Below are 16,015 nucleotides of genomic sequence, written 5' to 3' on the forward strand. Positions count from 1 at the left end.
AATAACAGTCCTTGTTCTTGGCTACTGGGGCGAGGAGCCAATCAGCGGGACTCCTATTCCAGGCTCTCAACCAATCAGCTTGGGAGGGAACCATTATGTTTTTCAATGGGGGGGGGAGGTGGGTGTTTAATCAGACGCTTTTCATTCTGTAACTGGGGTGGGATGTTGTGATCTGCTCGGTACCTTTCCCCGGTGCAGAAACCCCGCCTCCCCCCCCCCCCCCACCTATCTCACCCTGCGGCTGGAGTGCGGCATCTCCAGGGATCCGGTTAGAGACAAGAGCAGCGGAATGGAGCGAGCGAGGAGAGGTCAGGGGGGGTCGCCCGGGTGCCCGGGTCCGGGTCCCGTTTCGGGGGGTCCGGAGCGTGTCCGCCGGGGGAGGGGGAGGTTGGGGATTGGGGTCCAGGGGAGTGTCCGCCGGGGTTGGAGGTCCGGGCGGGGGGGGGGGGAGTTCGGGGTCTTGGGGGGTTAGGGGTCGGGGTACCGGAGGGGTGTCCGCTGGGGTCCGGTGTCCGGGGGGAGTGTCCGCCGGGGGAGGGGGTCCACTCGGTGATCAGAGGGTCTGCGGCAGTTCGTCTCCAGCCGCCTGACCCAAACACCCTCCGATGTGCCTTGGGCCATTGTCCTGTCTCTTCTCCCTCTCTTCACTCTCCCTCCTCCTGTTTCACTGTGTGAACTGTCTAAAGTTGCTGCAATTTGTTATTTGTGCAGATTTGAGTGAGATTCACTCCAGGCTATTTGACCACAGGCCCATCATCCAGGCAGAGATTCGCTATTTCGTTAAGGAGTTTGAGGTCAGTACTTCTTTACCCAGTAAAGCCGGGTGAACAATATACATGGAAAGGAAAGTACTTTCTCTGGCCCTGTCACCAGCCTCTCTCAGTAGTTTCTTGCTGTGTTTAAACACTTCTCTCTTTGTTACTGACAAAAGTGTTCACCGGTGGTTAACCTGCAGTACTGAACCTGCTTGTTTCCCCTAATGTCAGTGGTTGTTGATGCCTCGGCATCTTCCTTTGTGTCCTTCTCTGGGGCGGTTGTGTGTTCTATTTGGTCTTTCCCCAAGCATATATTTCATCCCAAGAGGTGACGAGAGGGAAAACGTTTTTACTAGTGAATCGTAGAAATTTACTGCACCTAAGGAGGCCATTTGGTCCATCGTGCTCGTGCCAGCTGATGGGTCTAATCCCACCTTCCAGTTCTTGTAGGATATGGCACTTCAAGACCATATCCAAGTACTGTTTAAATGTTATGAGGGTTTCCACCTCTACTACCCTTTCAGGCAGTGAGTTCCAGATACCCACCATCCTGAGTGAAAAAATTACCCCTCAAATCCCCCTCTAAACCTACTTTAAATCTAGACCCAAGTATGAGCCCATTGACAGCGGGAAATAGAGCCATAGGATTTGGAATGTACTCTCTGATGAGATGGTGGAGACTTATTCAGCAGTAGCTTGTGAAAGGGAATCGGAAGGAGCAATAAAGAGGCAGCTTTTTTCATTATTCTGTCATGGAATGTGGGTGTCATTGGCAAGGTCAGCATTTGTTGCCCATCCTAATTGCCCTTCAACTGAGTGGCTTGCTAGGGCATTTCAGAGGATGAGTCAACCACATTGTTCGGGGTCTGGAGTCACATGTAGGCCGGGCCAGGTAACGAGAGCGGATTTCCTTTCCTAAGGGACATAAGTGAACCAGATGAGTTCTTGCAACAATCAATGGTATTTTCATGGTCACCATTACTGAGACGTGCTTTCAGTTCCAGATTTATTAATCAAACTTAAGTTCCAGTACAAAAACAGAATTACCTAGAAAAACTCAGCAGGTCTGGCAGCATCGGCGGAGAAGAAAAGAGTTGACGTTTCGAGTCCTCATGACCCTTCGACCGAGCACTAAATTCCAGTGGCTGCCATAGTGGGATTTGAACCTGTGACTCCGAGTATTAGCCCGGGGCCTCTGGATTACTAGTCCAGTAACATTGCCCACTATGCTACCACCTGCTTGCTCTAAGAGCAGTCTGAACACAGTCATCAGCACAGGACAAGGAGTGCTACCCACCTCCATCACTTGAACTAAAAGGTACATTCGGGTCTGTACCTTACAGACTTAAAAGCTTCCGGCCACTAGGCCAATCTGTTACTTAATGCACTCAACCATACGGACCATTGTCTCCCAGTTTTGATTCCAGGTCTGAGTGATCTCAACTGGAGCTATTGTAAGGCTGCTACACTTGGTGTGATATAGACAGGTAAAATAAGCCCATGTCTGTGTTCCCCGATTGCTCTCCAGCACCTTCACTTAAATTATACCTCTGTCGATATCTTGAGGACAGAGCCCGTTTTGTTTGCAATGCTGTCAATGGTGGAACACCTGTATAAAAACCATTTAGACGTGCTACCAGTAAGTGATTTGGTGAACACAGAAGCAATGGGTTTCCGAAGGAACAGCCATTGCGTTTTTAAGGAAAAGGAGAAATACCGAAAATACTGTTTTCTTTCAGTGAGCAATTATTTTCAAACAGCAATAACTTTTATTATATTAAAGGCGCTATGTAAATATAACATCCCAAGGAGCTTCAACAGAGCATTATAAAACAATATGACACCGAGCCTGATGAGGAGTTAGGCCAGCTGACCAAAAGCTTGGTCAAAGAGGGATGTTTAAAGAAGGAAAGTGAGGCAGAGAGATTTAGGGGAGGGAATTCTAGAGTTTGGGTTTGAGGCAACTGAAGGCACGGCCGACAATGGTGGATTACAATCGGGGATGCAAAAGTATTAAAAATATAGATGGAACATCAGGACTAAGAACCTAGAACTGAAAGCACTTGGCATTGAAGTAGGCTTCCCTCTGTAAATACAACAATGGAGGCCAGATATTAAGGAAGGAGGCCATTGGGTCCATCATGCCTGTGCTAGCGGTTTAAAAGAGCTATCCAATTAACTCCCACTCTTTCCCCATAGCACTGTACTTTTTTCTCCCCTTCAAATATTTATTGAATTCTCTTTTGCGAATGCTACTATTGAATCTACTTCTACTGCCCTTTCAGGAAATGTATTCTAGATTCGTATAACTCAACTGCATTTTTTAAAAACAAAGGGTTCCCTCACATCACCTTTGGCTGTTTTGCTAAATTGCCTTACCTCTGTGTCCTCTACCCACCCTTCTGTCACTGCAGTGACATTCAGTGTATTTTGTGAAGAATGAGCAGCATTTGTTTTTGGTGATGAACTACCCAGTCATTTATGAATGTAATTCTGCCTTTCAATTTATTTTCAGCAACACCTCTTTAATCCTAATGCTTTGACTTGATGTTCCTTTTTGTGCAGTGATGGTGTTTCTCATGCCGCCTTGTCCCTGTGTATTCCAATATTGATTTGGACCCTACCTTTATAAACAATCTTAACCTCTTCTGTAAGATTGCTTACTTTACAGGACAGATAAAATTGCGAAGTTTTTACATCTGTCGCCCTTTTTTAAAATTTTCAAAGGAGAAGCGTGGATTTCGTGAGCAGAGAGGACTGGAAGGTGTGAACAATCTGATCATGGAGCTCAATGACCAGATCCTTCCTAAGACCCAGGAGGCAATGTGCAGCGATATTCCGAGCGTTCTTGCCAGGTGTAAGTTTACAGATTTTTAATAGGCTATATGTTTTGTAATTTAATTATTGTTCTGGGTTTTTCTTAGTAACAGTTTCCAATGGCAGGAGGCCAAAAATTTAACTTAATTGGCAACAGAATCAGTGGAGGGAAGTGGGGATGAGGGTTGCCATGAAGAGATTTTTTTTTCACACAGTTGTTGTGATCTGGAATTCACCGCCTGAAAGGGAGGTCGAGGCAGATTCAATAGTAACTTTCAAAAGACAATTGGATAAGTGCTTTGAGGAGTAAAATTTTGAAAGGCAATGGGGAAGGAACACGGGGTGTGGAGCTTTTAAAGGGCCACCATAGACATACAGGCCTGAGTGGCCTCATTTGGTGTTTTATGATTCTATGATCATTTATCCGGCACAGTGCTTTGGGGTGGAAGGCAGGAACCTTTATCCCATCTGTTGAGCTTTTGTTTTAGTTACCATCCCGAAGATGAAAGGGCAACTGTCTGTTCCACTGTCGTCTGTTCCCATTCAGTGACTTTTTCCTTTGCTTCATGGCTAATGTTTTGGCAGGATCTCCTTGTAAAACATTGCTGAGACTAGATGAGGATCCAGAGTACAAACTCTCCTCACCAACAATAAAAATGTGAACCTTCTTAACATGGGTCTTTCCCCATAGTGGAACTTGCATATCTAACTTAATATATTAACAGCCTGTGGAATTCTACGTGAATTTCAGGAACAAATTTAGGAAACATTTCTACATGCAAAGGTTGGTAGAAGTTTGCAACTCTGCACAAACAGCTGATGTTGAGTCAATAGTTAATTTTAAACCTGACGTTGTAGATTTTTGTTAACCATGGTATTAAGGGTTATAAGGTGGGCATTTGCGTTTGGGTCACAGAGAAAGGTTAAAGAAAGCTGCAGCACAAAGGGATTTGGGGGTCCTTGTGCATGAGTCCCAAAGAGCACACAAGTTCATCAGGTAATAGGTAAGGCAAATGGAATGTTGGCCTTTAGTTCAAAGGGAATGGAGTATAAAAATAGGGAAGTCTTGCTAAAACTATACAAGGCACTAATTTGACTGCATCTAGAATACTGTGAACAGTTTTGGTCCCCTCATCTAAGGAAAGATATACTGGCATTGGAGGCAGTCCAGAGAAGGTTCACTAGGTTGATCCTGGGCATGGAGGGATTTTCTTATGAGGAGAGGTTGAGTAGGTTGGGCCTATACTCATTGGAGTTTAGAAGAATGAGAGGCAACATTATTGAAACACATAAGATTCTTAGCATCTACCGTGTCAAGCCCCCTGAAAGGTTGTTTCCCCTTGTGGGAGAGTCTAGGGCCAGAGGGCATAATCTCAAGAGTAAGGGGTCACCCATTTAAAACAGATGAGGAGGAATTTCTTCTGAAGGTAGTTAATCTGTGGAATTCCTTACCACAGAGGGCTATAGAGGCTGGGTTGTTAAGTATATTCAAGGCTGAGATAGACAGATTTTTAATCAGTAAGGGAATCAAGGGTTATGGGGAAAAGGCAAGAAAGTGGAGTTGAAGATTATCAGATCAGCCATGATCTCACTGAATGGCAGAGCAGACTCGATGGGCCAAACGGCCTACTTCTGCTCCTACGTCTTATGGTCCTAGAGTTGGTTAGAGTCAAAAGGTTTCTTGGTGGAAGAAAAAAACAAAGAAACAAGTTATATAGTGTTGCTATTGGTGGGAGAGTGTCATTATAACACCAGTTTACACAGGCAGTTTTGAATGTAAATATGGCAATTTTAATGAGAGTGCAATGCAGTTGTAAGACTTTTAATATAGTATAGAGCAATTTGAGGTTTGTAGTTTGGACAGTTTATTTTTAATGATAACCCTCCCCCTTAGGTAAAGGATGCAACTTGTAAAAGCTTTTGCTGGATGTGGTTTTTACTGTCCTAAGCAGGGCAGCAGACAGTACCAGCACCTTTAACATTGTAATATGTGGGTGAGCACACACTTAGCAGATCTGCCGAGTGCCTCCAATTACTAGCAGGAGCAATTTGTGTTGGTTTTGGCCAGTAAAATCCCAGCTCATTTGCAGACCTGAGCCAGGTAAGCTGCCCTTTAAGGATTCATCACAGTTTAAAGAAAGGACTTGCGTTTGTTTAGCGCCTTTCACAGCCTCAGGACGTCCCAAAGTCCTTTACAGCCATTGGCGTTTTGAGGTGCAGTCACTGATATCGTGTTGGAAACACGGCAGCCAAGTTGCACAGAGCAAGTTCCTGCAAATAGCAATTGATAATGACCAGATCCTCTCTCTTAGTGATGTTGATCCTGTCACCAGGGATAATTCTCCTTGTTCTTCAAAATAGTGCCATGAAATCCATTTGAGAGAGTAGATGGGTCCTCGGTTTGACGTCTCACCTGAAGGACGGCACCTCTGACATTGCTGCACTGGAGTGTCAGCCTTAATTTTCTGCTGGGAGCGGGATATGAACTGAAAACCTTCTCACTCAGTGCTGCCAGTTAAATCATGGCTGGACACAGCTGCCCTGTCTGTCCCAAAGCTGGATGGAGGAGTGAAGGAATTGGCATAGATCTTCACTTCTGTTTGTGATCCAGTGACTCTCTTTGTAAAACACTTGTGTGAATGTGAGAAGGATGGATTGGTGTTAGCTGTGATATCCTCCACAGGAGTTCCAATGCTTACATATAGAAAATGATCTTTTTCAAAAAATATACTTTACAAATTTTATGAATAATGTCAAATTTGAACTGTTATGTAAAGTGCAATACAGTTTATTTCTTTCAACACGGTATGGGGCATTCTTGAGGTGCCTCCTACACTTACAATTACAGATTATATTTATAATATATGTTCATATTTTCCTGTCAAGCATTCTCTGGTACATAGAGCCTGAAGGAATTTACATGGGTTCCAGCCCCTCAGGATGGAGGGCTTGACCTTTCCTTATTGAGCCTCTGCAGCGGCTGCTCCAAGCTTTAGTACATCCCTTAGCACGTAGCCCTAGACCTTAGAATGTGTGATGCTTGTGAATGGCTCTTTGCACTGAAAGACTAAGTTTTCAGCCGGAGCAAAGAGCATCTTTCACTGAGGGAACAGTTGGGTGAATCATAGGACGGCTGCTTTAACATACTCTGCAACAGTTGCTGCACAGCCTCTATCGATGCACATCAGTGTGAAAGATAACCTTGAATTCTGTCTTTTTCGATGGTTGTGTTAGCTTGTTGAAATAGATCTCACTCCTAACATTTCCCCCAGTGCTTGACTTCACAGACTTTTGTGCTTGGGAATATCTTTTCAGTGCAAGCTGCAAACCACATTATGAACAGGATCCAGCAAAGGGAGCAGGAAGCAGATCAGGTCAGTGTAATCACTTTTACACAAAATGAATCCTTTCTGCATTCAAATGTTTTTCTGAATGAGGATGTCGGGGGCTCGCTGCTCCTGCCAAGGTTGGCAGGGTGGCCCTGCTTAGTTTTCACATTTGTCACTGTTCTTTTTCTTAACTGTGCTAACTAGAACTGAAATCTGAACATATTTGAGTGGTTCTCTTAGTGGTAGTGGTCTTCATTTCTCTATACCATGTGGTCTTGTGCTTTCCTCTTGAGTTACTCATAGGAGCCTTCCAGTTTCAATTTCCGTGAGCAATGTGACTAGAGAAAAGAATACTGACAGAATTCTTACAGCCAGTTGGTGAAGGAGGAGACCAGAAGTCAATCAGCTTTAGATTTATTCACAAATGTACAAGCAATAGGCCCAAACCTCCGACCCACCACCAGTGTCAATACGTGTCTCATCATATCTACACAAGTAATGTACAATGAGTGACACCACCCCCCCCACCCCTAGACATTTAACATTAATTAACACGAGGTGGTTTCCCGTTGTGCTCAGTGGAAACACAAGTCCTCTTGCTTAAGAATCCTTCACATGTCAGCAGCCGTCGTCCATCAAGATTCGAGCTCTTCTGTCATCACTGCCGAAAATTCACTGCTTCCATTGCCATTGGCCATGGCTCATAACCTTGCGCATGGGACCCTTAACTGGGTCTGGGGTGATTCACAAAAGGGCTGAGGTGACCACCCATTGAGGCCTCAAGTGACCCTGTCTCTGCTCGATTCTCTGCATAACAGAATAGATTGTAGAGCAGGGGCAGGAACATTAGACAGCTGCCCAAGAGCAGTTGTTCAAAAGTATCAAATACAACTTTAGTATTTCAGGCCACGAATCTTCCCTGCTGTTGCAGAAAGGTCCATGTAGGCTTGCAGAGGCCAAAGTGCATTGCTGGACCTTTACTGAGAGGCTGAGTACTCAACCAGCCCACAGAACGTGCAAACCGTCTCCAGAGACCATGATGCCCATTTGCTTTCGGTGGTATGGAAGACATTCCAGGGCGGGCAGGAGGGAACCAGCATGGAGGTCTCCAGAGGCACTAGCCTCCTCGTTTCATATGAGCCAGATTCAGCAGCATCAGTGCAGTATAAATGTAGCATCAATCTCAGAACCAATTGTTCACACACCAAGAATCACACTGGATTGTCCATATATCAAAAGTCTATTATAGCAATCTCCATTGAAAGAAGACTTGGTTTGTTTACTCGCGTGGAACAAGCTCACAGCAAGTATGATTTTAAACAGTCGGCAAGACTCCAGGCAAATCAAAATTTGTCATTCTTCCCACACCAAGGGGCATATACTAGGAATTCAGTCAATCCGCTTAAGGCACAGCTAAGGAATGAAGTAAATTAGAATTGTTTTGTTTCTCAAATCAGCATGCATAGAAATTATAACACAGAAAACAGACCACTCAGCCCAACTGGTCTATTCTGTTGTTTAGGTTCCACTTGAGCCTCCTCCCACCCTAACTTCATTTAAACCCATCAGCGTAACCTTTATTCCTTATTCCCTCATCATACTTACCTATCCCCCTCTTAAAGGCAGCTATCCTATTCACCTGCTCATATGACAAACAGGTTCCACATTCTCACCACGCTCTGAGAAACAAAGTTTCTCCTGAATTCCTTTTTTTATTTACTAGTGACTGCCTTCTATTTATCACCCTTGCTTTTGGTCTCCCCCACAAATGGAAAGCGTTTTCTCTACCTCTAACCTGTTGAGCCCCGTCATAATTTCAAAGACCTCTTTTAGGTCATCCCTCAGCCTTCTAGAAGCCTTCTCTAGAAAAGAAGCCCAGCCTGTTTAATCTTTTCTTATTGTTTAGTTTGGAAGTTGACTTGCCAGATTACTGGGAATGTCACAGACACCTTATTGTGGTGTCACTATCACTGGCTTGATTTTATTCAGTGCCATGTACGGATAGGTCAAATCCTTTCCTCTACTGGGAATGTGGCGAGAAGACCAAACAGCTGCGGATATTGTGCAAACGTTTAGCAAGTGATTTTCAAACTTGAGCACTTAGAGTTTTTAAAAATAAGTTAGTGTTTGCCAATTTTAAAATCACGTATTCTATTTGAAACTTGCAAGCTTTTATTTCCTTGAGGGTGGATTAAATATCTTCTGAGAAGGGCTCTCGGGTTAGAGGGAACTTTTGAGAAAAAGAGGGCTTTATGTTGAAAGCAGTTTACAGCACACGCAAGATGTGCAGAGTACAAGACAATAGAATGGAATGGGAGGCACCAGCATTCCAGTTTGATATACTGCTAGTACTGGAAGTGTCCAAACCTGTCTGTAGCCTGCTGTACTATAATATACTGTCATCAGTCATCTTATATATTCAAAATGCAAGCAGAGTACATCCTTTTTATCTTCCATTTATATGTAGGCCCATTAAAGTTGACTTAAAATGTTAGGGTTTTACAGTTAACTATTTGCAGCAACTATAAGCTTGGCGTTTATTTTTTGATGTCAACAACACACATCCTGTGAATGAATAAAAAATTGGCCACCTTAGAGCAAAGAAGGTTTGGGGGAGATTTGACAGGTGTTCAATGTTTGATGCAGTAAATATAGAGCACTGGTTTTCACTAGTTTTCTTGGTTGGTACGTATGCGATCATTTAGCTTTGGATAGATCTTCTTTCCCTAAATTCTGGCATCTTTCTTGTGAAGAGGAACAACTTCTTGGTGGGGAAGATAGCTGGTGGCCTTAATCGTGTCGTTTTCCCCCCTCCCCACCACATGCAATAGTCTTGGTAGAATTGTTTATTTTATACATGAAGTCCAATCAAATGTGCAAACTTTCCAGAATCCAGACCTTTGCTGTTAAAGATTCTAGTTAAATGCGGTTTTAACATGCATCATTTGTAGCAGTTATAATCCACCTTCTCATGATCAGTGACTTGAGTTAAGTACACAGATCTCACTCCCGCCCACTGCACATCACATTTTAACATCAACTATTGGGTGATCCTGTCACTTTGCCTCGACGCCCAGTTCCTTAAACTCTTGAGTGACACTTTGTGGTAAATTCGGTCATACTGGCTTCTGGAAAATTCCACTGAGAGGCAGCAAACAAAAACTAAAAAGCTGCAGATGCAGGAAATCTGAAACACAAACACAAGACTCTCAGCAGGTCAGTCAGCCTCGTGTAGAGAACGGAAGAGTTAATGGTTCAGGAGTGGCCCTCTTTAGTTAGAAATGCAAACGCCAGAAATTGGAAATAGAAACAGAAATTGCGGGAAATGCACAGCCAGTCTGTCAGCATCCGTAAAGGGAAAAGGTGCTTTACAGTCTGGGTGTGAGCACTTCATCGGAAATACCATATTTTTTGGGTACAGTTGGTAAATGACCTATGCACTCCCTGCCTTTTCTTCACCGTCTCACTACTTTTTAAAGAACCTTTTTTTTTAATGAGGAATGTGGATTGGCTTTGATTTCAGCGGCTGATGATTTAAATGTACATCCCAGTTCAGTAAGCAATTTTAGTTGGCAAAATGTGTATTGAAGTGTGCCTCACTATGCATAGCCTACCTAGAATATAAAGTCATTCAGTGTGTTCTGGCAGGCTGGGCCCACTTAGTTGTTAAAGCACCATATTGTGATCTTCTCTTGAATTTAAAATTTTCATTTTTGTTTTCAAACCCCTCCATGGCCTTGCCCCTCTCTATCTCTAACCTCCTCCAGCCCCAGCACCCTCCAAGATATCTGCACCCCCCCCCTTAATTATGGCCTCTTGTGCATTCCCAATTATAATTGCTCCACCATTGTGGCTGTATCTTCAGTTGCCTAGGCCCCAAGCTCTGAAATTCCCTCCTTGCACCCCTCCCCATCTCTACCTCGCTTTCTTCCTTTAATTCAATTCTTAAAACCTACCTCCTTGACCAGGACCTAATATCTCCTTATGTGGCTCAATGTATACTTTATTTTATAATGCAGCTGTGTGAGGATGAAAAGTAGAGAACTATAAAAGGAAGAAGCTCAGGAAAATGAGCAGTACAGGAGGCAAATGTGGGAAGGAAGAGAGCAGAATTAGAGGTAGCCCTTTTCCAGATCAACCAAAACTAGGCTATCTGCGGAAAGCAGCGATGACAATTCAGGACATGTTTTACATTGCTGTAGTGACATTCCCAGCTGTTTTGTCGATTTTGAGTTGAACTTTCTTTAACTTTTTGGAGCAATGTTGCTCTTAACAGTTGTGTTTCCTAATTGACAGGAAGGCAGACAGAAGGAAAGAAATTAAATATACATCACGCCTTTCACATCCTCAGGATGTCCCAAAGCGTTTCACAGCCAATGAATTACTTTGTAGTGTAATCACTGCTGTTAAAACAGCACACTTGCAGCTTTTTTAAAAAAAAATAGTGACCTGATGGGTGAATTTTGCCGAGACCTTTCTTACTCCCGATACTGTGATTTTCCCCTCCCTGCAAATTTCCCCCAAAGTTACAGTGGTAGAAGAAGCTACAAGGAAACCCACCTCTTAATTTGTCTGTGGTTTCCTGGTTAAGAGTCAGTAACTTTTTGAGCTAAAATCATGGTGACTTGTTGAGTTGCAAAATAGAAATTGGGCTCCAAAGTTAAATTATCTCTTTATTTTTTTTACAAGGAAGCAATTTTGCATTTGGGTTTAAAGTGGGGTAAGATTATCCAGGGCTGTGCTCTCAGGGCTCAGTCGGGGTGGAGGTGGCAGATTTGTTTGCCGAATCTTTTTAACCCGGTTGTCATGTTAGCGCAGTTTATGATTGCTGCAAAGCTGAATGGCAGTGGTAAGTTTTCTAGAATTGAACGGGCCCAGGGCTTAATAAAGGGGTGACTTTTGACATCCTTGTCCAGGAAACAAAAGAATGTCTGTTCACAGAAGCTGCTGGCCTACATTTGCAGAAATGCCGAGACTTATTTGCATTTCCCTCTCGTTGCTTACAGAATGACCAGCTGCAAGCCAGCAGAGAGAGGCGCAGGGCTGAATGGGAGGCCTTTGTGGCTGAGCAGCGCCGGCACGGCGCAGAGGTGGAGGAGGAGCATGCGAAAGCGGCCGAGTGGCTGAAAGAACAATATGCAGCAATGGAGAAGGACTTGGCAAAGTTCAGGACTTTCTAAGTAGCTGTGCCACAACGCAATTTTCAGCCTGTTACTCTTTCCTGGCCAAGGCTGTTTGAATGTGATGATGACGGTCAACACCTCCTAAAGCTGTGGGGAGATGGGGGGAGCATGAAAAGAAAAACATTCAAAATAATGTCTTCGAATAGCTTACGAATGGGTTTTAATGACTGCATTGCTGGTTCTGATATGTTTACAGTGACTATTTCAACAGAAGATATTACATAGAATGTTCCATCAAGATACATCAGACTTGTAAATATTTACAAATAATCTGAGTGAAAACTATGATATTTCTATAAAGGCCTTATCACCAACATCATGAAGTGCTTTGCAGTTATTATTGAAATGCAATAACTGTTAATATGTAGATGGCTAGGAATGAAGATTTAATTCAAAAGTTGAAGAAAAGAGTTTTGAATACTGCTTTAGAATCTATTGCATGTTCAAGTGTTCTGTTAAATTAAATGTTAAACTTTATGGGGTCATCATTTTCAAAATGTGAGAATGAGTGTGAGAATAAGAGCTTAAATTCACACAGGCAGCTCCTTCTTTATGGCTTATTGAGGAGCCACATTCTTGGCAGTGTGGTGAAATTGTGATTAAAGTACTGGAGCAGATGGAATAAATATTTTAGATTAGTTTTGATAACATTGAGTTGAAGCCAAGTTTTTCATCCACCATTGTGTTTTGACAGCGTCATCAATCACCTGCTGGTACCCAGAGTAAAAGCACCACCAGCACAGAGTCACTTGGAGTGTTAGTAGCCCATGATTGTGTAACTTGAGATGAAAGCAAAAGGTTTGACATTATTTAACTTTATTGCAGAGGGGAGAGATAGAGCCTTTATTCTCTTGTCTAGTTTAAAGAGCTCTTCAAGGTATCTCCAACATCAGGTTTCATTTTCCTGTCTACATCATAAATACATAACTAAAGACCATATTTTTGTACAGGGGAAAAAAAAATAAATCTGATAACAGCAGGGCCAAGAAGGCTGAGGTGAAAGTTCTTGATGTTCAACCTGCTGTGTATTTCCATCATTTTTTTGCAAGTACCTAGTGATCTCCCCTCTGCATGTAATCGTTTTCAGTGGCATGTTCTTGCAACTGGATGGGAAGCTTCCTGCTATATGGCATTTCTTTTTCTTTCCCTATTATTGAGACTTGTAATTGCTTAACATTATAGGTTAATTTAGGTGCCTGAAGGTCAGCTTTGGTTTATTTCACAAGTGTGAAAATTAAGCTACCCTGATCCAGATGTGGAGTTGGCATTCGATAATTGACCACCCTGATCCAGATGTGAAGCTTGTTTCTGGCTGACAGCAAGTACAGTTTTGAAAATTTCTTTTGAGCTCTATTATTAGTCATAAATACCTGGTGCTGGGTGAGTTCCAAACATTCTCATTCAACTGGCTTATGTCTCTGCCACTTGTGAGCTAAGATCCTTTGAAATAACAATGAAAGGATGTGCTTGATGTTGAAACAAACCAGAACCAGTTTTGCTTTTAATTTTGATTTTTTTTCCCCTTACTCATGATGAAATATCTTTGTGCCCCAGAGCAAACAAATGCATCTGTTAAAATAGGCTGCTTAATTTGATTTTGAGTTAATGTCCTTGTAAATAAGTTGTAAAGTGAATGTAGATAGAATGTTACAAGTGGATGCGTATATGTAACATCAACTCACCTGTCAGTGTCATGTGAAACCTTGAGCCACTTATAGACGTTCAACCATTTTCTACTCTTCATGAGGGAGTCGCTTCTGTCATTGATCCATTTTGCACCCTAGTTATTCTGTATCCGGTTTAAAGCTATGTGGTGTCAAAATCCATGGTGGGGAGTACCTGGCCTTCCAACTTTTCAAAATGCAGCATCGTTGCATATCAAAATAATCTTTAGATTTGAAAATTATGCAGTACTTGTTTCTGAAACACACAAGAATGCAGGTTAAAACATAACTCAATTGTCATGGATTAATGAACAGAAGTACGTTCTCACTTTAAACTTCTTTCCTAACGAGCAGCCTGCGTTTACCAAATTAGAAACCCCAACTCACATTGTGGCAGAGAGTTTAAGCTTTAAGCTGGCCCGTCTTTTTTTCCCTGTAAGATTGGATTTTATCAGAAGCCTGCAGATATGGGGGCGGTGGTGATGGCACACCGCACAGGTTGCTTCTGATCTGTGGAATTTTGAATAGAGTGGAGGATGGGGAAGGGAAGTGTGACCAACTGTAATTTTAGACAGTTAAACATGGAAGCTGACAGGTCTCCAGTTACTGGTTCGGAGGCCGTCCATTAGCTTAGTTGTGAACCAAAACGCAAGAAATAAATTCGAGGCATTCCAGGTAGGCACAGCAGTCATGTAGAGCAATTGTGGGTTGCAGTGATTCATTTTGAAGAGTCAAGTGTGTATTGTGTTTGGCAGTGTTATCAGCCCCCATATTAAAATTGAAAAGATAGTAAACCTACATTGTAAAATGAATGGAGCAATAGGCAATTCTGAGCTTTGAAACACTCCTGCAAAACTGGGAAGTTGATTTTGAATTACATTCCCTACACAGCTCTGGGGAAGGTCATTGCATTCAGTGCAAAACCAAAAGAAGCTTTTGAACCCTTATTCAATGGGCGAAGACTGATGGGGGGAAGATAAATGACCAACTTCCTTGCTAGTGTGGTAACAACAAAAGGGACATCACCATTCCTGTGCATATGCTAGTTAACCCTCCTGGTTTGCTCCTCTGTTACCACTTTGGCACATATATAAATGTAGTTTTGTTTATCGGATGGTACAACGGGGTGCAACTGGGGAGAACAGTAACAAGGCTGGGACAAAGCTAAACTTATTGATGGAGCACCGAAAGACTGGAAGTTGTATTGTAACAGCAACTTGACTTTAGAGTCTTTAACATAAAACGTCCAAGGGTGCTTCAGAGAAGCATTATCAAACAAAATCTGACACCATAAGGAGACTTTAGGGCAGATGACCAAAAGCTTGGTCTAAGAGGTAGGTTGTAAGGTGTGTCTTCGAAGGGGGGGGATACTCCAGAGCTTACCCCTTCAAGGCATTGCCGCCAATGACAGCAGGATTAAAACTGGGGATACGTTGAGACCATAATTGAAGGAAACCAGAGATATTGGAGGGTTGTTCAACTGGAAGAGGTTCCAGGTATTGAGGAGCAATATCAAAACAAAGATTTTAAACTAAGGTGTTGCTAGACCAAGAGCCAGTGTGCAGAGTGCAGGGTTGATGCGTAAATGGGACTTGGTGTGGGTTAGGATATGGGCAGCTGAGTTTTGAATGAGCTCCAATTTATGTTGGGTGAAAGATGGGAGGTTGGTCAGGAGAGGCTTGGAGTAGTCAACCCAAGAGGGAACAAAAGCATAGACGAGGATTTCAACAGCAGATGAGCTAAGGGAATCACTTGCCAACTGATGCACAGAATTTTAAAGTGGTCTCTTTAATAATTGAACTTTCTTATAACCAGGCCCTGGCCTGTTAAATCAGAATAGGATAACTCTCCATCCGCTGGGCCCTCCCAGTTCTCCGCCATACTTTGTATAGCTGGTCTCCCCAAAATCTGATTGGTTTTCTCTTCAGTTAGTGTTTCAAACAGTGACCAATAGCATCCTTGATGCACCCACAGCTAGTGGACATTGTGGCTTTGCACATCGCTGTGTAAAGGGAATGTGCCAACATATACGAGTAGAAATTGTGAAGATTATCTTGCAGCTTTCAGTTGTTATAGGCTAATTGGCTAGTGATAATACATTCCAATTGTCCAAAACTTGCTTTGAGGTATGGTTGTATGATAGTAGTCCAAAGGGCTGGACGAATGATCTGGAGACTTGGGGCAGGATTTTCCAACCCTGCCAGACTTTTGGCTGCTCTCCAAATTTTCCCGTTACGCCCGCACAAAGGCTCCCCACTGGCAAGGCC

The 16,015-nt window shown here is 43.0% G+C and overlaps 1 protein-coding gene across 1 annotated transcript; it reads left to right on the plus strand.

Annotated features, from left to right (window-relative positions):
- Positions 1-146: 146 nt before the first annotated feature.
- bloc1s5 (biogenesis of lysosomal organelles complex-1, subunit 5, muted) lies at positions 147-12,398 on the plus strand. Its single transcript, XM_041190078.1, has 5 exons — positions 147-308; positions 712-794; positions 3,483-3,612; positions 6,888-6,946; positions 11,908-12,398. Exons 1-5 carry the CDS (start codon positions 290-292, stop codon positions 12,079-12,081), a joined length of 465 nt encoding a protein of 154 aa, XP_041046012.1. The 5' UTR covers positions 147-289; the 3' UTR covers positions 12,082-12,398.
- Positions 12,399-16,015: the final 3,617 nt, after the last annotated feature.

Source organism: Carcharodon carcharias, chromosome 6 (assembly GCF_017639515.1).
Source record: "Carcharodon carcharias isolate sCarCar2 chromosome 6, sCarCar2.pri, whole genome shotgun sequence".
NCBI classification, from domain to species: domain Eukaryota; kingdom Metazoa; phylum Chordata; class Chondrichthyes; order Lamniformes; family Lamnidae; genus Carcharodon; species Carcharodon carcharias.

What these genes read in the sequence shown, in the direction of transcription:
- bloc1s5 (XM_041190078.1), top strand. An exon ending in TCCGAGCGTTCTTGCCAGGT is followed by an intron (nt 3,613 to 6,887) that starts GTAAGTTTACAG and finishes ATATCTTTTCAG; the next exon opens with TGCAAGCTGCAAACCACATT. An exon ending in GGGAGCAGGAAGCAGATCAG is followed by an intron (nt 6,947 to 11,907) that starts GTCAGTGTAATC and finishes CGTTGCTTACAG; the next exon opens with AATGACCAGCTGCAAGCCAG.